General features: G+C 35.9%; 4 protein-coding genes and 4 non-coding genes across 11 annotated transcripts; 1 reads left to right on the top strand and 7 right to left on the bottom strand.

The window, feature by feature from the left end:
• Positions 1-3,945: 3,945 nt before the first annotated feature.
• LOC125609408 (tubulin-folding cofactor A) lies at positions 3,946-5,093 on the top strand. Its single transcript, XM_048780839.1, has 4 exons — positions 3,946-4,070; positions 4,277-4,435; positions 4,523-4,609; positions 4,870-5,093. Exons 2-4 carry the CDS (start codon positions 4,283-4,285, stop codon positions 4,960-4,962), a joined length of 333 nt encoding a protein of 110 aa, XP_048636796.1. The 5' UTR covers positions 3,946-4,070; positions 4,277-4,282; the 3' UTR covers positions 4,963-5,093.
• Positions 5,094-6,198: 1,105 nt separating this feature from the next.
• Positions 6,199-6,285, bottom strand: LOC125609716. The gene has a single exon (XR_007339865.1). It is a non-coding gene; the product is annotated as a small nucleolar RNA snoR114 (small nucleolar RNA).
• Positions 6,286-6,289: 4 nt separating this feature from the next.
• On the bottom strand, positions 6,290-6,360 carry TRNAG-GCC. The gene has a single exon. It is a non-coding gene; the product is annotated as a tRNA-Gly (tRNA).
• A 1,329-nt stretch (positions 6,361-7,689) lies between these two features.
• LOC125609718 lies at positions 7,690-7,776 on the bottom strand. The gene has a single exon (XR_007339867.1). It is a non-coding gene; the product is annotated as a small nucleolar RNA snoR114 (small nucleolar RNA).
• A 5-nt stretch (positions 7,777-7,781) lies between these two features.
• On the bottom strand, positions 7,782-7,852 carry TRNAG-GCC. Its single transcript has one exon. It is a non-coding gene; the product is annotated as a tRNA-Gly (tRNA).
• A 353-nt stretch (positions 7,853-8,205) lies between these two features.
• Positions 8,206-11,969, bottom strand: LOC106451414 (B3 domain-containing transcription repressor VAL1-like). The gene is made up of 9 exons (XM_048780838.1): positions 11,463-11,969; positions 11,277-11,358; positions 11,113-11,202; positions 10,477-11,045; positions 10,125-10,396; positions 9,543-10,044; positions 9,351-9,464; positions 9,221-9,285; positions 8,206-9,148 (listed from the first exon to the last, which is right to left on the bottom strand). Exons 1-9 carry the CDS (start codon positions 11,588-11,590, stop codon positions 8,577-8,579), a joined length of 2,394 nt encoding a protein of 797 aa, XP_048636795.1. The 5' UTR covers positions 11,591-11,969; the 3' UTR covers positions 8,206-8,576.
• Positions 11,970-15,657: 3,688 nt separating this feature from the next.
• On the bottom strand, positions 15,658-20,678 carry LOC106446413. 4 transcript variants are annotated; one of them, XM_013888129.3, is made up of 20 exons: positions 20,434-20,678; positions 20,195-20,266; positions 20,027-20,049; positions 19,721-19,896; positions 19,543-19,608; positions 19,428-19,470; positions 19,215-19,300; positions 18,956-19,051; positions 18,805-18,859; positions 18,558-18,651; positions 18,261-18,468; positions 17,774-17,927; positions 17,655-17,692; positions 17,237-17,303; positions 17,061-17,153; positions 16,955-16,980; positions 16,544-16,849; positions 16,096-16,435; positions 15,958-16,007; positions 15,658-15,867 (listed from the first exon to the last, which is right to left on the bottom strand). In XM_013888129.3, the coding sequence occupies exons 2-20, from the start codon at positions 20,234-20,236 to the stop codon at positions 15,755-15,757; spliced, it is 2,076 nt and encodes a 691-aa protein (XP_013743583.2). In that variant the 5' UTR covers positions 20,237-20,266; positions 20,434-20,678; the 3' UTR covers positions 15,658-15,754. The 4 variants fall into 4 exon arrangements, with proteins under 4 accessions (XP_013743583.2, XP_013743587.2, XP_013743585.2 ...); XM_013888133.3 differs by having other exon boundaries at positions 16,101-16,435; XM_013888131.3 differs by having other exon boundaries at positions 16,105-16,435.
• Positions 20,679-20,773: 95 nt separating this feature from the next.
• LOC125574765 (trans-cinnamate 4-monooxygenase-like) lies at positions 20,774-23,026 on the bottom strand. The gene is made up of 3 exons (XM_013888134.2): positions 22,121-23,026; positions 21,913-22,046; positions 20,774-21,484 (listed from the first exon to the last, which is right to left on the bottom strand). Exons 1-3 carry the CDS (start codon positions 22,903-22,905, stop codon positions 20,886-20,888), a joined length of 1,518 nt encoding a protein of 505 aa, XP_013743588.2. The 5' UTR covers positions 22,906-23,026; the 3' UTR covers positions 20,774-20,885.
• Between the last annotated feature and the right edge of the window lie 1,351 nt (positions 23,027-24,377).

Below are 24,377 nucleotides of genomic sequence, written 5' to 3'. Positions count from 1 at the left end.
AATACTATATTGAAAATACATTCTACAGATTTGACTGGTAATATACCAATATAATAAAGCAAATAGATAATGTAAAAAGAGAAATTAAAATGGTAGGAAAAAAAGAAATACAAAAAAAAAACATAGACAATAGTTTTTTTAACCGACAAATAATACTATTTTAACTAGGCAATGAACTCGTGCGATATCGCACGAGAACTCATTTTGTAAAAGATAATATGTCATATTTTATATAATTGCTTTTAGTAAAATACATGTGTTACAAAATTATTTTGCATGCAGCTATATTTCTTTATTAATAATATTAAAAATCTATAATAAATTTACAAATTTGTCAACACCAGATAAAATATACATTTAATCATTTACTAAATTTATAATGTAATTTATAAAGTTAAGAGATCTTTTTTGGTAATTAATGATTTGTTTGAAACCACATAAAAATATATGTATGGTAAAACAAAATTACATGGTGTAGTTAAAATGCTCAGATTTAGGAAAAAGCATAATTACATTTAGCAAGAAATTTTTACAAATGAAAAAGATAAGTTATATTCCAAAATGTAGAGTTGATTTAATTCGATATATAAATTATATTTTATCAAACTTAATTTGAAAAAAATGGTCGATTAAGGATCTTTTAACAAAAGATAGTATATAAAATGATATTTTCCACGAACCAGTTGAAAAATTCTCTCATATAATCACACAACACGAAACTCATGAATATGGACTATTTACAGTTTTTTTTAAAAAATTATATGGAAGGGCTATAACTTTTCAAAATGTAAAGTAATTATTTTAAGATAATACATTTACAATATATTTTGAAAAAATATATCATTACAAAAAGACACATAATGCATTATGAAAACCTTTTATAAACACATATTAATACGTTGTTAGAATGAAAATACATTTAAACATTGCATAATCAAAGACACATAATTAGATAAAGACACTAGCTGGATACTTTTACAAAATTTAAACTAAATTGTTTAATAATGAAAAGAAACAACTTAAAATAATGTATTACAAAACAATGAAAAACACATTTACCTTCTTATAACAGAAAAACACATCTAAACATTTTTACAACTTTTTCGATAATTACATACAAAAAGACACATAATTATTTTAAATTAATTTAATCTCCTGTATATATATATATTTATATATACATATATATATATATATTATAAAGTCACACAAAATTTTATAGATTGATTTTAAACTAATATTACTTTTATAATGAAAATACACAACCGTTTATAATGAAAAACACAACCTTGGAAATTATAAAGAAAACTAATGAAAGTAAAAAAGACACAAAGACACAAAAATGTGATGTAGGCACAAATATAATTAGATCTCAAATGAATATTTACCTGTAGATGTGTTTACATGTTTGGAATATATGCTGGCAAAAATATCATTGGCAGATTAGCAAAAATTCCCAAATTGTAAAATAATGTATACATAAATACGTAGCAAACAAAATGTAATAAGCTTCCTTTTTAAATTTCTTCATTGACTTCTGTTTCACATAAAATTCTGTCTCTTTGCCATATAAGAAATGTCTACAATTAAAGTTGAGTCTCATCTTTTGAAACAAATTTCTAAAATTATAACTTTAAATATAAAATGGGTATACATTTTTATCACAAGCATACCTCTTTCACGTTAAAAGTAACTTCATGTTTGTGATAATAAAGCTCTCATTTTTCTGTCCTTTTGTGAAAAACTAATCTACAAAATAGAGATATATTTTGATGACATGTTCAGTTTATATTCTTTTGAGGAAATGAGAAGAATGAACTTTGAATACTGCAATCATAAAATTCTGTCGATTTTCTTTGAGACACTCAAAAGCCAGAGAAGATGAAACTGCAGATAAGAAGACATAGAAAATGTAAAGTTCAAAAAAAAGACAGAGAAAATGTTGAAAAGGAGTTGACATAACTGGAAGTTACATAATTCATCGTGTGTGATGATGGTAGTTTGTGAAAATAGGGATTTAATCTTTTTGGCAGTTACAAAAAAATATTTGTGGATTGTAAACACATGAGTAAAATCTGATTGGTCAAATAATTTATACTTCAGTATATAAAGGATATTGAAAAGACACAACCGTAGAAATTCATAACACTTCGAAGTATACAAATAACATAATCTCACACAGAGATATAAATAGATTTGAAAATCATGACTGCTAAAAGATACAGCTTTTGATTTAAAAATAGAATGATGCACCTTTGTTGAAAGTACACAAATTTGAGATAAATAATTTCTTAAAACTAATAATTGTAGAAAAATACTTACTGGTTTAACTATCTTTTAAAAGTAATTTGTCTTTTATAATGAAAAATACAATTTTGAAAATATTTCAAAACACTCTTAAAACTAATAATTGTAGAAAAACACTTGCTGGATTAGTTATGCTATTTTGACTTTTATAATAGAAAAACACATCTATTTGAACTAATACATTAAAAAAAAAAGAATATACGTATTCTACATTTCTTAGATGTAAAATACATTCTATGATGAAAAGAAACATCTAAATTGCATATTGAAAAACAAATTTGATTTGAAAATACCATAATAAAAAGACACAAATTATAGAAAGACACATCCTTTAATAATTTGGCAAAATTTTAAATTAATTATATTTTATAATAAAAAGATACGACTTCTGGAATTAATTGGAAATTTGTTGACAACGTTTGATTTGAATACCTTCTAAAAATTTGTACTAAATAACTGCATAGAACATTTTTTCACCATTTTATTATTAGTTAGATTAGTGAAATTTTTATTTTGAGAAATGTATAGACATGGACTATTTATAGATTTTGAAAATCTTTTTGAATAATCACATCTTTTCAATTTAAATAGTCACGTCCTTTAAATTTAAAAGTAGTCATTTGTAAAGATACTTATCCGAATAGTCACAACTTTCTAATTTTTTGAAAAATATTTATCATCTATTAATAACCTTTGGAATTAATTTGGATTAATGAGAAAAACACAACATTTAACAAGTAAGAGACACAATCTTTAATAAAAAGACATCTTAATGAACAAACATAACTTTTATCAAGGAAGAGACACAATCTTTTATAAAAAAACACCTTAATGAACAAACACAACTTTTAACAAGAATTGTGATCCCTATAAAAACAAACAATCTTTGGAATTAATCAGAATTCCTATTATTAGTTTGGATTAATGAAAAAACACAATATTTAACAAGTAAGAGACACAACTTTTAATAAAAAGATACCTTAATGAACAAACACAACTTTTATCAAGGAAGAGACACAATCTTTTATAAAAAGACACCTTAATGAACAATTAATTTGGATTAATGAGAAAAAACACAACATTTAACAAGTAAGAGACACAACCTTTAATAAAAAGACATCTTAATGAACAAACACAACTTTTATCAAGGAAGAGACACAATCTTTTATAAAAATACACCTTAATGAACAAACACAACTTTTAACAAAAATCGTGATCCCTATAAAAACAAACAATCTTTGGAATTAATCAGGATTCTTATTATTAGTTTGGATTAATGAAAAAACACAACATTTAACAAGTAAGAGACACAACCTTTAATAAAAAGACACCTTAATGAACAAACACAACTTTTATCAAGGAAGAGACACAACCTTTAATCAAAAGACACTTTAATGAACAAACACAACTTTTAACAAGAATTGAGATTCTTATAAAAGCACATAACCTTTGGAATTAATTGGGATTGCTATTATTAGTAGATTAAAAATTAGAGTAAAAGTGTATAAATGTATTTTTCCTCTATAGCAAGGAGAAAAAAATACTTTAGGTAAGTTATTAAGTAGAAATCAGAGTAAATTAAAATTTAGAGTAATAATTTACAGTTGTTCAAAAAAAAAAAGAGTAATAATTTACTCTACTTTAAGATTGAAACTTGAAAGCTAAAGAAAGAGAAAAAAAAAGGAAAGGGGAAAGGGGTCTATTAGTTTGTTTCTGGATTATTCGCTCAGCGCCGCGTGCTCTCGTCTTCGATCTCCCTCCAGGTTCGTTTCTAAACCCTACTCTCTGTTATACTGGTTTTTGATAATCTCCGACCATTTCCAATGTTAGATCCATAAAAATCAAACTTGTTCCCGATCTGCTGTAATGCTGTCGAATATCTGATCGGAAATCGAATCTTAGAAACCCTAATTAATATAATATTGCGGGGGTTGATCTGTCTTTGTACTGACTCGGAACTTGAGCCCAGGAAACAATGGAAGCGATTAGGAATCTGAAGATAAAGACATCAACTTGCAAAAGGATCGTGAAGGAGCTTCACTCCTATGAGAAAGAGGTTGAGAGGGAAGCTGCCAAGACCGCTGACATGAAGGACAAAGGTGCTGACCCTTACGACCTCAAACAGCAGGTGATCATTGTCTGTGTGTGTTGTATTGGAGCTTCCTTCTGCTTCAGAGATCCGTTGTCTGATTATCTCTGTGGTTGGTTGATGTAGGAGAATGTGTTGGGTGAGTCGAGGATGATGATTCCTGATTGCCACAAACGTCTCGAGTCTGCTTTAGCTGACCTCAAGTCCACTTTGGTAATATTACTTACACTTTCCCCATCTCTATAACTCATTATATGTCTATGTTTTAAAAACAAACTTGAGAGTAGTTTTTTTGTCTTTAAACTAGAGCTTTATGTATTTTTATTTAGTGATCCGATTATTTATTAATTCCCTGCATGAAAGTACCTTTTTTTTATGAAAGACAAACAATAGAGGGAACTGTGTGATTCCTGTTCTTGTGTGTGTGTGTGTGTTTTGTCTCTTACAAAAAAAAAAACTGAAAATTTTGGCAGGCGGGATTGGAAGAGACGACAGGTCCAGAAGTTGAAGATGCAAAGAAGACTGTCGCCGATGTGGAGAAGCAGTTTCCCACTGAAGATGCCTGATTTTTATCCATCCTGTGAGTCTTGTTTGGTGTGTGTATTCTGAGAATGGTTAATTGCTGAGTTTGACGATTATTAATTGTAAGACTCTCGGTTTTCTTTCAGTGCTACAAGTGTTTTCGTTTGCTCTTGATTCATTCTGGTGACTTTTCTTTATATATTTGTCTAATTAATAAGCTAGATAAAATAGAAAGAAAAATGAGACATTTTATTATATTAAATTGAAACATGAATAAATCGTAGAGTGTTAGCAGAAGGGGAAGAATAAGCATAACACTTAGATGAGATTGACAAATTTAATGGTAGATGAGGAAAGAAGCGAGAGAAAAGGTAGCTCAATGAGAAGAGTAGTGGGTTTGGCACGACCGCTTAATAGAAACTATCGATATTATAATTAATATACAACGCTTTGAATTTGGTTTTGTAAATGTAACAAAATTTAAAATTAGATCAAAGCATGAACATTGCGGGAGGATCTGTGTTCCGGTATTGGCCACCGAGCAAAGCATAAGACATCATGTTCCACGACCCAGCTGTGTTCTGGTAGGGGACCTGTTGTCTGAATCATGACAGTAAAGTTGGATGCTTTCATAAGATTAAGCACAATATTGTGCAAACGAGTCCGGTCAGAATTGGTCAGCTCTGGAACTGAAAACGCAAAACATTATGATATCCGGGATACGTTATGGTCCATCATATGCATGTGAGTCTCACTGATGACTGATGGTTGGAAAGCGGAAGAAATTATGTGTAGGAAAAATAATGAAAGATGCAAAGCTTTTGTGTAAAGGAAATTACTGCCATAAAGAAGAGTATTTATGTTTTGTGTTTATGTTTGACAATCTTGTAAACATGTGTTGTTTATAAAAAATAGACCCCATTTGTGGAGAGTTGTTATATTTTTTTTTGACATCAGAGGGAAATTGTTATATTAGTGTTTAAATATTTAATCTAATCAGAAGACAGTGAAGGTAGTTAGTTATATGGCAACGTTAAGAGGGAAAAAGAAGATAGTGCAGTGAAAATGTGAAATTGTTAAGAGTACAAAGATGAACAACATGTGAAGAACATAGTTGAAAAAGAAAAAAGAATGGAAAAAGAGATCAGGGTGAAGAACAATATATGGCAACGTTAAGAGGGAAAAAAAGAAGATAGTGCAGTGAAATTGTTAAGAATACAAAGATGAACAATATGTGAAGAACATAGTTGAAAAAGAAAAAGAAAAAGGAAAAGGAAAAAGAGCTCAGGGTGCGGCAAATCTCATCGGATAGATCAGAGGGATGCGAAGGACCCAACCATCGCCAAAGCCTAATATCATCACAGCTCTAAATGCACCAGCCAGGAATCGAACCCGGGTCTGTACCGTGGCAGGGTACTATTCTACCACTAGACCACTGGTGCTTTGATAAAAAATCAACAATAGACTGAAGATGGACTACTATATAGCTGAACCACTAGCTAATACAACTACACATATAAGCATAGGATAAAAAATTTGGGATATCACAACTTACCAGTGATAAGACAGGTCTGAGGCCAACACATTGAGCAACATTTTGAGCAGAAAAATCGTTTGATGAACTAATGGAACCATGAAACTATGCCGAGGAAAAAATGAGGATGAAAATGGAAAAGAGCTTCAGGATACATAAGAAAGGGGAAAGAACCATTCAATTGTAAAACCAAAATAAAGTATTGGCAGATGTACTTATTAGTTAAATGTGAAGCCACAAGTCATTTCTAAACCAAACCATAATACATAAGAAATAGCAAAAAAAAGAACAAAAAAATGTACTAGTTGGGTAATATCAGTGATGTGCTAACCTGAATCTCTTTATGAAGATATGGTCTCCAAGTACAGAGGATGATGATTGCTAGTTTTGTCATCTGATATGTTTAATACAACGAGGCTAAGAAACATGATATCACCGGCTGGAAGGTAAACAAAAAGCTATACTTATGGATAGTATTCCTTTTTTTTTGAAACAAAAAGCTATACTTATGGATAGTATTCCATTTAATTTACTGAATAACTATGAATTTGATTGAGCTATATTTCTCTGTTCCATCTCTTTCACACCTCTTGGATCAAAAGGCTTGTGCTCAATAGAACTTTATACCATAATGCCACCCGAAATGAAAAAAATGTGATAAAAAAGCCACAAGATGATGCACAAAGCCACAAAATAAACATACACATAGAACTTCATAGTGGTTTCTGTAGGCTCAAATACTAGCAAGAGATTGTGAGATTACTATATGCCACAAGATGATGCACAAAAAATTGTTACCATGGCTGGAGTCTCCCACGGAAATGAAGAACTAAAAGCAGAGATTCTTCAATGCGAAAGCAAAAGGTTTCCTTAATTCCCTGACACACAGAATATTCCAACTGTCTCTACACAAATACAATCATGATGACACCTGACCAATTCCTCCAACTTAGACACATGGAATCATTATTCAGTGTACTTAAAATAAGCAGCCTCGAAATGAAGCAGAGAAAACAGATTTCCAGATATTCGAGATGTACACTGAAAGTGGCTTTTAAGAATGAAACATACAAAGAATAATTGGAGTAGTATGTTACCAAATATGAAGCCAAGGGTGCTAATAAGGGACTTGTGAGATTGTTAATTGTTAATTGTACTCATATTTGTACATATTTGTTATATTATATAGCATGACTAGAATTTATATAATCACAAAAAAGGATTAAAAAAAATTAAAGAGCTCAGTCAAATGGCATTACATCTGGATTAATCAGAGAAATGCGATGGACCCAACCATTGCTAAAGCCTAATATCATCACAGCTCTTCATTGCACCAGCCGGGAATCGAACCCGGGTCTGTACCGTGGCAGGGTACTATTCTACCACTAGACCACTGGTGCTTTTGATGATATGCGACCTGTATACCTTATTAACCTAATAAAAACAATTTTTCTTCAGCAGACAAGACAGCCGTAAAACTTTTTCTACTTTGAAAAGGACTTGCAAACTTTGTAACAATAAATATGGAAAAAATCCCTTACAAAACTCTTTATAAATCGCTCATAGTTGTTCCTATGTACAGAAAAAATAGAGAGTAGAAACCATACCAGAAACGAGTCTAGTGAAATTCACTTGTTTTGTTTTTTTTTTCTCTTAAATGCTTGCTGGCCATATAGAAAATTCAATACAGATTTGTAAAGCTGCTAAACCAGGCAAATATGTATACGTAAAATGGATCAAGAAGAAGAATCTATAATTTGAACCTAATTGATGCTTTCCATGTAAGGATGAAAACAACAACAAAAATTCAACTGTTTCATCACCAAACACCGAAGCTCCATCTTTGCCTTAGATCAATGGATACAAAACTAAAACCCACCCCCTCAAACTCACCTCATACCATAAAAGCCAAAAGAAACAAAACAAAAACACAAAAGAAGAAGATTGCCATTCTTGTTCTTTTGGACCAGAAGCTTATTCCTAACAAAACTATGACATAACCAAGCACAAAACTGTACCTCTCTCTCACTCTCTTCTTCTCCACTTGGTGTCTTCCTTAGAGAACATTATATATGAATACAAAGTAGCTACGAGTTCAGCTTCCTCTCTTTTGTCTTTTTCATATCAGCTTGCAACTTTCTGCTCTTCACTGGTGGTTTTCTCAGCCTCTCCTCCTCCTACCTCCGTTCCTCCTAAAACACCACCGCCTTGAGACACACCCCAACACACCCCTTCTTCACTCTTTTTACTCTCTTCTCCTTTCTCCACCGCCACAGCTTCAGCGTCTTCTCTGTTATAAGGATCACTGTTCAGGTCTATTCTCCCTTCCTTCTCTCCTTCATTCTTCTCAGGCTCCGCCCCTTCCTTGTTCTCCTCATCTACTGCTTCTGCTGCCGTTCCATCGCGCTCTAACTGCTTCTTCTTCCTCCTCATCATCAGCGTTTTAAACCTTCTCTTCACGGTGCTGCACACTGTACACCCACAGGTAGGCTTGTGCCTACCTTTCCCGCTTGGCGGCTGAATGCACACAATGCATGAGCATCCAACCCTGTGCCTTGGATGTCTCGTCGTGGTCGCAACCTCTGATTCGTCTAAAGCGTCTCCTAAAACTGCTGCACTCGCTAGCGCATCTAGTCCCGATGGTTCTTGCTCATTTCTCGCTGTCTGGCTTACCCCAATTCTTTTCTTTTTGTACTCTAAAAAATAAACATACACAAAGACACTTAGTGTAATGACTCTTGAGATCTTAATGAGAGTTCAAGTTATACCTTTTCCAGCTCTAAGAACATTCTCAAGCTCTTTTAGACTCTCCTCCGGTGCAGAACACGAACACCTATCAAATGGTATATATATCAAATTACAGTAACAAGAACTCAAAACGATCTTGGAGATTCTTACCTGCTACTGTCCCAAACATTGTCTGAACACGTCCACTTTGCTGGGAGAAGAGCGTCTACAGGTAGCCTCCTCCATTTAGAGCAGTCATCGCAAGATCCCCATCGTTCTTGTTCACTGCTTCACATAGATATCCGTTAGTAAACCGCTTGTAAGCCTGACTTGACAAGTGAAAGAAAGAGTCAGAACTTTTACCCTGAAGGTCTTGAAGTAACAACTATCGTCCTTTTTCCAAAGACAGGAGGTTCCTCAAACTCCTCGAACTCATGCTCCTCAATGACAACAACGGTAGGCTTTGCATTAGCAGAGGGACGAAGCAGCTCCTGAGCTTCTTCCCAAGTGACTCTCAGCTCCATAGACTCCTCACTATGCAATAGCAGTCTCTTGTTTTTCGCCCCCAGAGTTCTTGTCCTCTTCTTCTCCTTACCCCGTGACTGATCATCACCTCCGTTAATCTCACTCTTCTTCAAGCCGTTACCACCGTGAGGCGACCCCAAATGCTCAGGCAGACCTTCAAGCATCTGCGACGGACAAGAGGGAGCATTTATGGAGGTCAGGTTCTCAGTAACGCCAGAAGATGACGTGTCCTCGTTCGAGGCACCGTTGGCGAAGCCACACCCCTGCATGTCTACAGTATAAGTTGCCTTCCTGGCACCCATGATTAGCTTCCCACCAGGATCAACCCTACTGAAAGTTACTGTTGCAATATAAAACAAAAATATATATATAAGCAATAAAATTAATTTCACCGAGGCATTATGAAGGTAAAAACAGTACCTGTATCACCAGCTTGTAGCCTCATGGACTGTATGCAGGGAGTGACACCTTCCAAGACGTACATTCTACTGTTGTTATTGGGCCAGAATCTGAACTGGAAGGTCCACTCCTTACCCCTCACGTCTTGGACTTTTAGAGGAATGCCTTCTGATTGACTAATGGGAGGAAAGTATGCCTCTGCACAGGCTTTTGGAAGGACTAGGCGACCGATGCGACCGGCGTCACTGGCACTAAGAGTTTTCTCAAAGAGAGGTACAATGTTTAAATTTAAACTAAAAAGAAACTGTCAAGGAAAAACATGAAGTCTCTAAAATAAAATGTTTGGCAAGGAAAATAAGTAGGAAAAGGATACTTTCCAGAGATCTGCTGAAGCTCTTTATCAGTATACTTAGGCCAATACCGAGGAAGCAAATGGCCTTTCCCACGCCCTTCAACAGGAGGCCTACCGATCCGGGCCTGAGCGGATTTACTAGTCCCTGGAGGAGGAGTTCCAAGAACAGACTTTGAAGGCTTTTGGAGTATACTAGACGCTGAGCATTGGAAAAGGTGAGACTGAGAAGAAGCACCACCACCACCACCAGCACCCATGAGTTTATTCCCGTCTACGACAGGGGTTGCAAAAGATGGGCTGTAAGGAAGTGTTGCCAAAGCCATATTCAAAGAAGGCTGTGCAGGGGATGATGATGATGATTCGTGCGTATACCCAGCGGTGGTGACATTGTTATCTTGTTTCATGAGATTGCCAAAGCCACGGTGAGGCGTGAACTCTTCTCTTTTGTCATCCCCAGAGACTAGTGGCTGAGAGAAGAGATTAGCTTCGGTTCTTACTACTCCGTCAATGCTCATTCCACTTTCTCCGTTTGTTTGTTGCATATTCATTGGTAATCTGCTAAACACACCTGGATTCTCACCTCTCTTGCTCTGTAAAGTTAAGATAATCGTTAAGACGCAGACGAAGATAGCATCATACGAACAACAACAAACTCACATGGGAGTTAGTACAGGTAGAACAACCAACGCCACCGTAGTCCATAAACTCAACCACGAGCTTAGAGGCAATGCATCCACAGTGAAGTCTCTGTCATCATTACACAATCTCAATCAAACCAAAAATAAAAAATAAAAACAGATAGAGAGATTTTAAAAACAAACCTTGTTGCACAAATAGCATTCCCTCCAACCAGATTGCTCCATATGGAATGTTTCGCAGAACCGAGACGTCTCATAAGCCGATCTATAACCCACAATCATTACAAAATCAAAAAGTTAATCATGTGTTAATTATGAATTTAAGAAAGCATATACGTAGTAAAAGAACAAGAAGACTCAGCGAGGTACCCGCAGCGAAAGCAGAGGTCAGCGAGGGCACCAGATCGAAGAGGCCAGCCTTTCTTCCATTCGACACTAGAGGTCGAGCCACAAGACGCGTTCATGCACACCTTTGACCCCATTTTGACTTCAAACATCCTCTCAACTCAAGATTTTTCCAAATCTCAAAACCCTAACAGCACGAATCGGAGGTGGAATCGACGTGAATTGGAGGAGAGACTAGTCATGAACATGCATATCGACGTGGTCAATCCAAGTCGCGTTAAAGATCAGAGGAGGAGGAGGTTGAGTGAAAACCACGGCGAGAAGAAGAAGAAGGAGAGAGAGAGGACTGTGACGGCGAAGAGAAGGAGGCAGCGAGGTTTTTCTTGGGTGAATTTTTTTTTTCTTTTTTTGTTTTTTTTCTTTTAATTTTTCGATGTGAAATTAAAACTATGGGTGAGATAGAGAGAGAGAAGGAAAGGATTAGAGCATGCAAAAGAGAAAGAGGAGAGAGATAGAGAGATGCATGCACGACACTTGAGTTGAGTTGAGAGAGAGCACACGCCGCTTTATGACCAAACTAACATACATTCGATGAAAGACTTTTGTTTGACTTTTTAAATCTACATGATTTACAGTTGGTAGGAATCAACTTTTTGGAAAATAAGATATACCCTACTATTTATCATAAACATATATATTGTATATCATGACGTAATTTTATATTCTCATTATATATTCATCTATATGATTTTAGGTATTTTCTCTTCCAAATTGGGATAAATTTCTAATTACAGTAGTTGTTTATGCTTTTTAACCTTTTTGGTCATTCATAAATTTTAGAATGCCAATATGCCATGCATGGAACACACACAAAGAAGACTTTGAACGTCTTCTTGTTTTCCCTTGTGAACCTTTTTGTATTGACTAATACTCTAAAAATCTAGATTTGTATTCCTATTTCCGATCGACTATGTATTTTAACACATTATCCTAAATAAACCATCATCAGAAGATGAAATTAGTATTTTGCATATAACATGGTTTTTTTATAGAATACACACCTTTTTGGGTATTCTTTTTTTTTTTTTTTTTTTTTTTTTTGTCATCAACTTTTACAGACTCAAACTGACTCTGTAAACCAAACTGGGTGATCTGCATCCATGTGAACGACAAAAGACGGCTGCTGTCTAACACTGCGTGCTAGTCTATCCGCCATTGTATTTTGCGTCCTTGGTATATAGATGATCTCTGATCGGGTGAACATCTCTTTCAGGGTCTTCACATCTTCCAAATAATTTGCAAATGCTGGCCACTCCTCAGGTTCCGAAACCATCTTCACCAATTGAGAGCAGTCCGTTGCAAACGTAACCTGAAACTGACGTAAATTCCTCATACATTCCATAGCCCAAAGGAGCGCTTCCATCTCCGCATGAAGAGGAGAAAGACTGGCCCTAACATTCCTCGCCCCCAACAATCCATCAAAACCTTCTAAGGTACTAAGCCAGCCTTGTCCTGAATACATATCCCCCTCTTTCCATGACCCATCTGTGAAACACCATCTTCCTGGAATTGACGGCAAAATGATATTCCCTATCTGTGGTGTTGTCCTTTGTTCGTTCACTATTTGTGCCTCAGCCCACAATGTAGATTCTGTTTCCGCTAATTTGAGTGTGTCCATGGGATCCATATCCAAATTACTGAAAACTTTATTATTCCTAGCTTTCCAGATGTACCATAGTATCCATGCAAACTGATGATCTTCCAACTGTGGAAGTACTCTCCAGAATAAATGATCCATATTTGTGAAAAGAGAACCTGTTGGAAAAATATCTGGATTTGATGGAATCTTCGAAAGAGCCCAAACCTGAAGTGCTGGAGGACATTCGAAAAACACATGGTTTATCGATTCCTCCTGGGCTCCACATCTTGCACAACAAATATCCCCTTGAATTCCCCTTGATTGTAAATTCTTCTTCACTGCTATACATCCTGTCGGCAATTGCCAAAGAAAATGTTTTAACTTTGGTGGACACCGTATTTTCCAGCAGAAGGCTTTCAGAACATCCACTGTGGGACCAATCAGTAAAGGTGGTTTCTCTCTGTCTGGATAGATCCGTTCTACCTGATATCCTGACTTGACCGTGTATTTCCCGTGTTTGGTGAAGTGCCATCCATCAGTATCTACCCTCCGAGTCCTGCTCAAAGGAATGCTTTCTATAATTTTTGCATCCTGTGGATCCACCAAAAACCGAATTGCCTGTGAGTTCCAAGTACGTGATGAGGAGTCAATGAGAGACTCCACTGTGAGGTCCGGGTATAAATTGTGTTGATTTTTGTTAGCTGGTCTCGGGCGAGTGGTTGGGAGCCATGGATCATTCCATACAGATATGGAAGAACCTGATCCCACCCTTTTGATTAGTCCTTTGCTTACCAGAGATCTAGCAGAGACGATACTCCGCCAGCCATATGACGGAGATCTACCTTTTTGGGTATTCATATACATGTATCTGTATATCTTGTCTACCATGAAAAATAGAGTAAAATGTTTTTTTAATTATTTTTTTTGATGTTTTTTTTTTAATTTTTGATAAATAAAAAACAAATCTAAATCTCACTAAACTGACACCATGTTTTTTAATCACGTGTTTTTTTTGTTGGAATCTTTGTTGCTTCTGCTTTCCACTAGCTATTTATGCTACGACGTTTATTTTTCAGTTTTCACCCCATTCTACCTCGTAGTAGCGCGCACCAATTCACGAGTCACGACTCCTGTTGAACGACAGAACGAGTAATATTAATTCGGATGAAACAAGTGGCTGTGTCCGCGACAAATATATTTTATTTTCTTGTTCTCGTTAATTTTATATGGAATTTTTTTTGTGACAGCAAAATATGTACTCTTTTGCCATTTTCTATGTTTACATATGAATTTTTTTCTTATATAAATAATATATGGAATTCTTCTTGATTTTAGCATGCAGGGCCACTTTGACACTTTCCCCTTATCCTTGTATTAAATTCTTTTCATTCACAACTAATTCATGAAACGGACTTGTATAGTCCGAACTCCGAACCACTACGTTAGATTATATTGACATCACACAAGTACAATTTGATTATAAAACTGAAACAACTATAAAGATCAAAATATTTTATTAACTTCTGTGTCTTGCCATAGTATTTTACAACTGATAATGATCTCGAATCTCGAAACTTAACACTTAGTTAAATTGTTGAAATTACAGGAAGCACCCGGATAACCTATATTCATAATAAATAAACCAGCAAAGCCTATGAAAATTAACATGTGAAATCCAAAGATAATTTAGTTTAAAGTACATATATATGATATTAGGATCAAAGAACTAAATTCTCAAGTTTGATATGATTAGGCTAATTTTTATGTGTTAGCCATGTGAGAGCTCTTCTTTACATAGTTGTCATCACGCTAATCTTGACTAACGTAGCAAGTATTATCTCGTACAGACATGTTTGCACATGAGAAACAAACAACCACAATATTTTTGTTTGTTGTTAATATTTATGTATAATCAAATATTATTAGGGCATTGTTAATGTAAGTAACATCCAATGACATTTTAGGACGGCATCTAAGAAATAAAATCAAGTGATAGAAACTCCAATAATGCCTGATGCACAACATAAAGCTGTAACTGGGGCTCACGTTCCCAGCTTGCAAATAGACATTAATTTTTCTCTTGTTATTTAAAGTATACGGTTTATCTATAATACTAACATCAAGGAATCTCATTATCCCCCATATAATTAAAGTATGCAACATATTTAAAGAAAATGTACTAACTTTATTAACACCAATATCCATTATGAGAACAAAGATGTCATAATTAAGCCCTATAGGCTGTCTTAATATCTTACTATAGATCTATAGTAACTTATTTGGAACCTTGTAAAAGTACAAAAGATTAAACTTTCACATCACGCACACTGCAAAATCATCCCTAACTAACTTTGGTCAAAACATTTTTATGTGATGGTATTTGCGCTTATCCACAGGACCACAGCAAAAGCATCTTAAAATAGTATAGACAGAACGCGAGTAATGTGACTAACAAATACAGTTGCATTTAAGAGTAGGTGCAAACGCAAACACTAAACGCCTGTATGGGCAACATATTGTTGATTTTTACATCTGTGTAACCCCTCAACTAAAAGTATGCCAAATTTGCACATTCCCTTATGCCCAAGCAACATGAACTTTTATTTACGTATTTCAGTTTTCGAGATAACTTGAAATAAAAGACACAAGAATACTAGTATGAAATTCTTACCTAAGTCTAAGTTTTTAAAGAGTCAAGGAGCAATGTCTTGTTTAAACAAACGAACTGAAGCGTGCGTCTTTCCAGCATTATCATTTGTTGGTGCGAGTCTCTACTTGTCTTTTCTCCTCCTGATCATATCCAAGATTCATGTGTTAGCTTACTGTAATCCCACTAATAATAGAAAAATGGAGTTTTTTTGGAAACGAAATTCAATTTACCTCTGTCTCCTTGATGCCGAGCTTTCACAACCTCCTTGTTCGGGTTACATCTAACAACAATGAAAATTTCTCCATGTGTCAGAAGCATTGGATTATGGGAGAACAGATTGTCTGAATTAATAGAGAAGAAGTGATTACCGTACATACTCATTTTCGTCTGAGAGGCTCTTTGCAACGGATGATGAGGTCTCATCTCCCTGATTTTTTGGATCATTCACTTCTTTGCTTTGTTCATTATCGTTCTCTGATAACGTATCACTCCCAAAACTGCAGACGTCTCCTGCTAGTTTAGATTTATGGTTTGCTGATACACAGTTCATGTAGTTGTGTTCATCATCACCATATCCACTGCCTTCTGCTGAAAACTTAGGGACCCATGTTTCCGGAATAGAATCAGGGGCTCGAGATTGACGCCGGTGCGAGCTACCAACAACGGGGTTTAGGAAAGGATATGGTTTGTCTCTCTCGGTTGTAATATCTGTGACAGAGGTCAAAAACAAGAACTTTAATGTGAGAGATCGCCAAGATAATGATTATGTTTTAGGCCAGTGAAGATGTTTTGAGGGTAAATAAGTGAGAGACAAACCTGAGCTTATGCCTGCAGCTGTAAATCCTTCTGCAAACCAATTGTAAGGGGCGTCGAGACCACCACGGGAAGAGGAGTCTCTATGACTGGTAGATCTCAACTTTCCTGGGTTTGATAGTCTGACCTGCTTTCCAGACCCAACTTTTCTCTTCAGTTGTTGATCATCCACATCCCAGTCTTCCCAAGATTCATAGGAAAGGCCATTATTCAAATACTTCTTGTTTCCAAGGTTGCAAAAAGAATCCGTTTCCCCTTTCCTCTGTCTTGTATTGGTCTCATGTGAAATGGAGGTTTCATTGGCCCAAGCTGAAAAGATTCAGGGACAGTGACGGTTCAATAAATAGGGGGAAAAACAAATCTTGGCAACATCAAAACATATGATTCATAAGAATTCTAGAAAAGGGTTCATACCTGCACTAGACGAGCAAGATTCTTCACTGTTAGAAATAGTGAGAGGTGTCAGTATATCTCAAGCATATGAAACACAATTAGAAAGATGGACATTGTAGTTGCTTACCTACGCAAGCTATGGCTGTCTTTGTCTTCCTCAAGTACAACGGATGACCAAACCGGTGGGTCAAATACTTTGTCAAAGTTAAAGTCGAGGGTTCTGAAAATAACTCGATGTTATTTACAAAAAGTTTCAGTCATTAGTTCAGATATGACTAGACGCATTTTAAGGATCTGACTTACGTTTCCTTTTCAAAACTCGGATGATCGATGGCCCTTTCTAGACACTGTGGTCTTCGAACTGGTGAACCTGAAAGAAGGAAGAACAAAGGATATACCAAATAAATAGGCCAACGCCCTATAAATCCAATAAATAAGTAGATATGTGTTTCAAAAAAAGTGTTTAAAAAAAAAAAGGTACTTTTCCAACTTCAGACTCCAACAACAGAGTAAGCTAGCAGATACAAAACGAAAGTGAAGTAAATCAAATGGATGGTATTAGGAATTTCCAAAGAATGATGTAAAGCAATGAAATTTTAAAACGGCATGCGCTTAGACTATTTATTCTATGAAGACAACTTACATAGTCAAATAAAAGTTCCTTGATAAAAAGTATATATGAAGGCAGCTACTATTCTTAATTTAGTAGAACTAAACCCACCTTCGATGTTAGACCTCCAGGTCGTTTCCAGGTAATCCCTAGAGATGAAAGAGTATAAATGTCAAAAGTTACAGAATCACTATGCGTAGAGGGACGAAGTGAGAGAATTTGAAAACTACCTCTTCTTTGTAGCATGGTGTTCTGCAGAAGAGCGGCTCCCAGTGTAATCCCTTCCATAATTGTTGAAATTAAGGTTCAAACTCTCCTCTTGACGTGGCTGTTGGTCCTTCCAGTAAAATCTGCCCACCCCGTCATCTAGAAAGGTGGGTTTAGCTGATGAGGTAAGAAGAAGAAAAAAATTCATACATTTTGGTATTTGATCTCACTAGGAAAGAAACAAACAAGATGCATATATGATCTTGGACCAGAATTTTTTGTGTTACATGTGGTGTTCACGTTACACTACATGAAACTGTGTTCATTACAGGTTATACTATATTTACTACGAACTGACATGCTACTTTGATCAAGCCATTTTCTGTAGATTACAGAAGGTAGATGGTCGTGAGTAACTAAGAGAAAATAAGTGAGATAATTAGAGTTGCATAGATGGCGAGTTGTGCTAAAAAATATATTTAAAAAAAAAACAATTTGCATAAGAATTACCATTCCACTCGTTTTCATCAAAGACCCTGCTTTTGTTGAAATCTGCAGTGTCACAGAAGTAGCCTCTTGAGTCGCTGATATATGGTTTGTGCAAGTGATCAGTGGAAGTGCGCAGTTTTTGACTTCTGCCCCCATATGTAGCATGTATGTCGATGGGAGACCTATAACGTTTGTCATCTTGGAACATTTTGCTACTTTCAATAATGTCCTATAAGAGGAAGATTGAAAAATTGGGTCTCCAGAACGCTCAGAAATGAAACAAGACAGCTAAAAGATAAGATAATGAGACTTTGTTACCCTTTCCTTCTCAAAGTCGCTGAGCCTTTCCCTGACGTTTGATGTAGGTTGACCGGAATCATTCCATGGAGAGGAGCACCCGTACGCAAAGTTTCTTACACCAAAAATTAAATACAATCACTGATTTATATCCTAGACAGTACATATTAGCTTCTCATGTAAGAGAAAACAGTACAAATAGACAAAAGGGGAAACAAACATAATGAAAATAGGGGTAAGTACAAACAAAGTCGTGAATGCTACTCACCTGCTTGATGGTTGTGGAGAACTAGGCGGAGTTTCCGTGTTTATTTTACCTAAACCTGGATGGAGAAAGTAAGAGTCACAAGAGGAAGGCAAAGTAAAAATCTCGTCTTAACATTATTTAGGTACACATGGAAACATAAGATTTCCTATACCTTCAACTGAAAATGCCATGTGAGGCTCAGATGGAGAAGATTCTTTCCGATTGGTTGTTGTGTAATCATCACCAACCAAATCAAAGACGGATAACTCTGAAAAAGGTACAATGTCCATGGCTCAGATTCGGATGAGCACAGAGTGAAAAGTGATTGGGAAGTCAGACTAGAATGAAACATAACTATCTACTTATGTACAAGAACGAGAAAACAGTAAACCTTTCTAGTTTCTAGATGCTATGTTATACTGAATACTTACTCCGCTCTGTGCCGCCCATCAGATCCGCTGTTGTGTTTTCTTTCTTAAAATCATTTGTCTGGTTGTCAGGGAGACTAAGCGAAATCCTATAAGACAGTGAAGCATATCATTTCTATCAGACATGCAGTTCCAGTAGCAAAAAAATAATTAAGAAAAAAACAAAACTTAGGCAGTCACATTACAGGAAAGCAAGACAAAGAAAAACTGACTTGCCTCTTTAAGAGAATAGTTTCTGCTTTATTGTTAAATGAACTTCCTGTAGCATCACACATACTACATAAGCCGAAGAGGACCAGATCATATTTGATCATGAGTTTGGAGACTTTACCTACTCCTGTAATATTGTCCTTCAGACTGTGGAAACCAGCATCCCGATCTTCCACTACTTGTTTCACTAACAAATGACACAAACAGGAAGAGAGCAAAATCGAATTATATGTAAGGACTCGGAGCATTAATTCACTGGTCCACACTCAGAATGAGAGCTTGAACAAGCATATAGTTACCATCTTCTGGAGGAGAAGGTTTGCATTCAGGAGTAGCAGGAGTTGACAGGCTGATGAAATTGAGAATATCCAAAGACTGGTGTTGATTACTACTGTTCCTATCGTAACTACAGCTCCCAGACCCAGCTGTGAACTGATGCTGCTGTCTTCTCCTCTGCTCAAAGTATTGTTTTTGCCTTACAAGTTCAAAACAAAGAAGAAATTAAAGTGAGTAAGCACTAAATGTCTACAACATCATCAGTGTGAGTGAAGCATATGCTGCTGAAGAAAAACACATCGTAAACAGAAGAATAAGAGCTTACACACCTCTTCTTCACCGAGTTATGCGACTGAATGCCCCAAAAAGATGCAAGATAACAAATAACAAGTCAGAATCAAACTCATCTAAATCCTCAGGCTATTTTCACCCAAGCTATAATATGAATCTCTCTGATTCTGAGTTATCACTAGAAGGAAGAAGCAAAAGTCACTTACAGCGGCTACTTTCCGCCTCGATCCTCCCATCCATTGCAGCATTCTTAACAACGCCGGTTCTCAGCTGTACGACTGCACACGGATCTCGAAATCAGATTCTCAATCGCAACTACGCGACGATTTCGTAACTAGATTTGCGTTTCCTTAACATTCATCTCTTAACTTTGATTCCCAATCGCATTTAGGTGAATTTTCTACGCAATAAGCTACAAAATCGAAGAGAGAAGATAGAGAGATACTTTGAAAATTCGAGAGGCTTCGACAGTATCTTAACCGCGTCTCGAAAACGGCGATTGGAGCATCGAAACGGTTATGGAAAACTGATAATCTCTAATACGGAACAGAGACGACGGCGACGGCGACGGCGAAGGATCTTTGTGGCGCGACTGATCAAATTAGCAGAAAGAGAAATCGAGGACGACGATGCAGCGAGCGAGCGAGCGAGCTAGGGAGCAAACGGTCTTCTAAAAAATTTCGAAATTTGTTTTTATGAGCATTTAGTGGTTTACACTCCTGCTGCTATGGGCTATTTATCAATAAATGGGCCTTAAAAGCCCATTAGTATTTTGAGAGTATCCATTTCAAAACAGTGGGAGCCAATAGTTATTGCAATATTGGAACGAAATACAAAATACAAAACAAAAACATGGAATATTCAACAAACATCACTATAGTGTAAACAGAAGTCATTTTAAAAGGACCTTGGCTTCATTACGATGGTGGAGTGGTGAAGGATGTGCAAGCTGAACTGTCCACCTTTCTCAGAAGTATCCAATTTAGACTGTCCTGGAGGAGGAAGAAGCTCGAAGTTCTGTACCATCCTACCAATCGTGATTCCCAAAATAGGCAACGCCAATATAATCCCCGGACAGCTTCTACGTCCAACACCAAACGGCACATACCTAAAGTCATTACCGTTCGCTTCCACGTGTGCCTCTTCTTCAAAGAACCTCTCGGGCCTAAACTCTTCAGGCTTCTTCCAGCTCTCAGGGTTGTTCGCTAGCCACCAGGCGTTGACCAGGATCTTGCTTTCCGCCGGGATGTCGTAGCCAGCGAGCTTAGCGTCGTTGAGGTTCATGTGAGGGACGAGGAGAGGAATAGCCATTCTTAGACGAAGCGTCTCCTTGATCACGGCTTGGAGGTATGGAAGCTTGTGAAGCTCAGGCTCCGTGACTTGAACTCCTGGTCCAAGAACCGTGTCGATTTCGTTCCTTAGCTTGGTCTGGATCTCTGGATGGTTCACTAGCTCCGCAATTCCCCATTCGATGGACCATAATGTTGTCTCAATCGCTGTTTTCATTAGAAATAAACAAGAAATCAGCATTACACAAATTTAATAGCCATTACAAGTACAATCCAGCTCCATTAGGTGAGACACATTAAAAATCTCTATATTTTCCGACCATCTAATATACTGTTTTTAGTTAGTGTTCCAAATTTATAGGATTCACCCAAAAGAAATGAAACTAAAAAGCCATTACACAAGTACAATCCACCACCTTTAGGTGAGACACGTAAGCATAAAAGTCTCAATATTTTCCGACCAGAAAAGTGTTTGCCAGATGAGCCTAATAAACTGTTTTAGTTAGTGTCCCAAATTTATAGGATTCTGTTGTCTTTTTCTCACCCAAGCAAGAAACGTCTAGAGGACTGGTTACGTATCCTACACGGAACAAAAATAGTACACAGAGAAAAGGCCTAAAGGGTACGGAAGTTACCAGCGACATTGATGTTCTCAACGATGTAAAGAACGTTGTCCTCGTTGATCTCTCCCTTCTGTTGAGCTTCAAGGATGTGATCAATAGCGCATTTCAATCCTTCGCTTCCTGTAGGCTTCGAACTCGCGATTTGCCTGTTTTAATTTCTCAATGTCAGTTTCAAGAAACAAGAATAATACAAACTCGAAAGAGACAACAATAAACTCACTTCCTCTCGTCAACAAAGTACTTCTTGAAGAGCGCGAGTCTTCGATCTTTCACATCTTGACAGATCTTCAAGTAGCCTCTAAGGAACGGCCTAAGGATAGGGATGAAGTCTCCGTAGTTATACTCAAAGCTCTGAGCCAACCTGCTCCTCTCTCCGTTCAAGGCCTTAAGCCTTATAAACAGAGGATCATCCTCACTATCAAACCTCCTATCGAACATGATACGGAACATGTTGTTGTACATCATCAACTGCAAGCGTTTCCTCAACACGATCCCTTTGGTCGCGGAGTCAGGATTCTTCTTCACATCCTCCACCACGCTCGCGGCTTCGAACTCCCATCCTTCTCTGTTCTGCTGAACCACCTTGTTGGTGAAGAAAGGAACCGTCATGATCCGTCTCATCTTGCGCCAGTGCTCTCCGTAGACGGTGAACACCATGTCCTGCCCTTTGCCCGTGAAGATGTCGAAGACGACGTTTCTTGTCCGAGATCCGAACTCGACGCCCTGCGTGTGGAGGACTTCCTTGGTGAGGTTGGGGGAGGAGACGACGACTAGGTTTCGCTGGCCCATCCTGAGGAGGAAGAGGTCTCCGAATTTTTTAGCGTAGTCGACGAGGTTACGGTGGTTTAGATCGTCTCCGACTTGGAGCCAGTTTCCGAAGATTGGAATCGGCATAGGACCGGGAGGGAGCTTCAGCTTCTTGCCGCGGAGCTTGGAGATGACGGTGGCGAGAACCACCGCCGCGAAGACGGCGATTAGAGACTTCTCCAGCAAGAGAAGATCCATTGCTCAGACTTATTTATTAACAGTCGGTTTCGATTTTTTTGTTATTACAGTGATTGATTGATTGGTTGATTTTCAGGCAAATGTGAGAGAGAAGCAGAAGAAGCTGCTGAGGAAGAAGATGGTGGGGAGAGAGACGACTTTATAAGAGGTTGGTTGGTTTGAGAAGTGAGACCAACGGCAAAAAGACAACGGCGTTAGGTACGTGGGAGTTGGTGAAACGCATGAAATGATAAACGGCGTTAGATTTAACGGGATGGCTGTGTGTCTGAGTGGGTTGATGAGGGGGGTAGGTAAGGACCGTAAAGTGAAGAGGGTTTGGTGAAGGTATAAAAAACTAAAAGTTTGCTTTGTCCTTGTGTTTGAATGTAATTATCTTTTTTTTCTAAAATATAAATATAATATGATCATTTTTAACAAAAGTTTTCAGAGAAGTTTGATAAAACAAAATTAATATATAAACTAGGTTAAGATTCGCGCCTTGCGCGGAATGAACATTATATATATAAATTATTTTATATATTATATGTTTATAACATATTATGAAATAATATATATATATTGAATAACTAAAAAGTCATTATCTACTACTTATATAATTAAATTGGTCCAAAAATATAAATAAATTTTATAAATCGAAAAAATATTTTTTCTATTTGATATGATATATAATTAAATTTAAATGATAGTAACATATATATATGGTATATTTTAATATTAATATTTATTAGATGATGTTTTTTGTTCATATTTTTTTTATCATTTGTATCTATTATAACAAAAAGTCTAAATTAGTGATAAGAAAATGTTCATTGTGGGATAATTTTTTAAGTAATTTATAAGATTTTAAAAAAATTAAGTTGTCAATATTTTTTCAATTTTTTTATCAAAAAAATGTTCAAAATAAATTTCAAAATTAAGATATTTATGTATTTTTATATGGCATATAGTTTAATTTAAAATGATACATATATTTATATATCTTTTATTTTTGATACTTATTAAATAAGACTTTCAACTTATATTATTTTTTAATTATTTGTATCATGTCATAACAAAATTTTTAAATCATAGATTGCAAAATTTGAATGTGAAACTTTTAACAATTTTAGTAATTTATACTCGTTTTTAAAAATTCAAAATATAATATATAAATATTTTTTAAATTTTTATTATATGGTTACTATGATTATTTAATTTATTTTAATAGCTTAAAATTAAATAAATATAATTATAATACACACTTATTTTTATCAAAACTTTATTATTCAAAATCATTAATTGTCATATATACTTTAGCCACATTAGGCAATTCTGTAATCTTATTTAAGGAAATAATGAAGCACATTAATAATATATTTATTGTGGTTTAATAAAAAGCTTATTATATATTTAGATGGACCAAATTATTTCTCTAAAGATTTTAAAAATCATTCTAGTGATGACACGTGGCTACAAAAAAATGTTGCAATGTT

Source organism: Brassica napus, chromosome A5 (assembly GCF_020379485.1).
Source record: "Brassica napus cultivar Da-Ae chromosome A5, Da-Ae, whole genome shotgun sequence".
In the NCBI taxonomy this organism is placed as follows: Eukaryota; Viridiplantae; Streptophyta; class Magnoliopsida; order Brassicales; family Brassicaceae; genus Brassica; species Brassica napus.
This window is presented reverse-complemented; position numbering and strand designations above follow the sequence as displayed.

What these genes read in the sequence shown, in the direction of transcription:
- LOC125609408 (XM_048780839.1), top strand. Translation starts at nt 4,283, where the DNA reads ATGGAAGCGATTAGGAATCTGAAGATAAAGACATCAACTTGCAAAAGG. An exon ending in CTTACGACCTCAAACAGCAG is followed by an intron (nt 4,436 to 4,522) that starts GTGATCATTGTC and finishes TGGTTGATGTAG; the next exon opens with GAGAATGTGTTGGGTGAGTC. An exon ending in CTGACCTCAAGTCCACTTTG is followed by an intron (nt 4,610 to 4,869) that starts GTAATATTACTT and finishes AAATTTTGGCAG; the next exon opens with GCGGGATTGGAAGAGACGAC.
- LOC106451414 (XM_048780838.1), bottom strand. Translation starts at nt 11,590, where the DNA reads ATGTTTGAAGTCAAAATGGGGTCAAAGGTGTGCATGAACGCGTCTTGT. An exon ending in CTACCTGTACTAACTCCCAT is followed by an intron (nt 11,046 to 11,112) that starts GTGAGTTTGTTG and finishes TTAACTTTACAG; the next exon opens with AGCAAGAGAGGTGAGAATCC. An exon ending in GCTACAAGCTGGTGATACAG is followed by an intron (nt 10,045 to 10,124) that starts GTACTGTTTTTA and finishes ATATTGCAACAG; the next exon opens with TAACTTTCAGTAGGGTTGAT.
- LOC106446413 (XM_013888129.3), bottom strand. Translation starts at nt 20,236, where the DNA reads ATGCTGCAATGGATGGGAGGATCGAGGCGGAAAGTAGCCGCT. An exon ending in CCGAGTTTTGAAAAGGAAAC is followed by an intron (nt 17,154 to 17,236) that starts GTAAGTCAGATC and finishes AGTTATTTTCAG; the next exon opens with AACCCTCGACTTTAACTTTG. An exon ending in GACGAAAATGAGTATGTACG is followed by an intron (nt 16,008 to 16,095) that starts GTAATCACTTCT and finishes CATTGTTGTTAG; the next exon opens with ATGTAACCCGAACAAGGAGG.
- LOC125574765 (XM_013888134.2), bottom strand. Translation starts at nt 22,905, where the DNA reads ATGGATCTTCTCTTGCTGGAGAAGTCTCTAATCGCCGTCTTCGCGGCG. An exon ending in TACTTTGTTGACGAGAGGAA is followed by an intron (nt 22,047 to 22,120) that starts GTGAGTTTATTG and finishes AAATTAAAACAG; the next exon opens with GCAAATCGCGAGTTCGAAGC. An exon ending in TGAGAACATCAATGTCGCTG is followed by an intron (nt 21,485 to 21,912) that starts GTAACTTCCGTA and finishes TAATGAAAACAG; the next exon opens with CGATTGAGACAACATTATGG.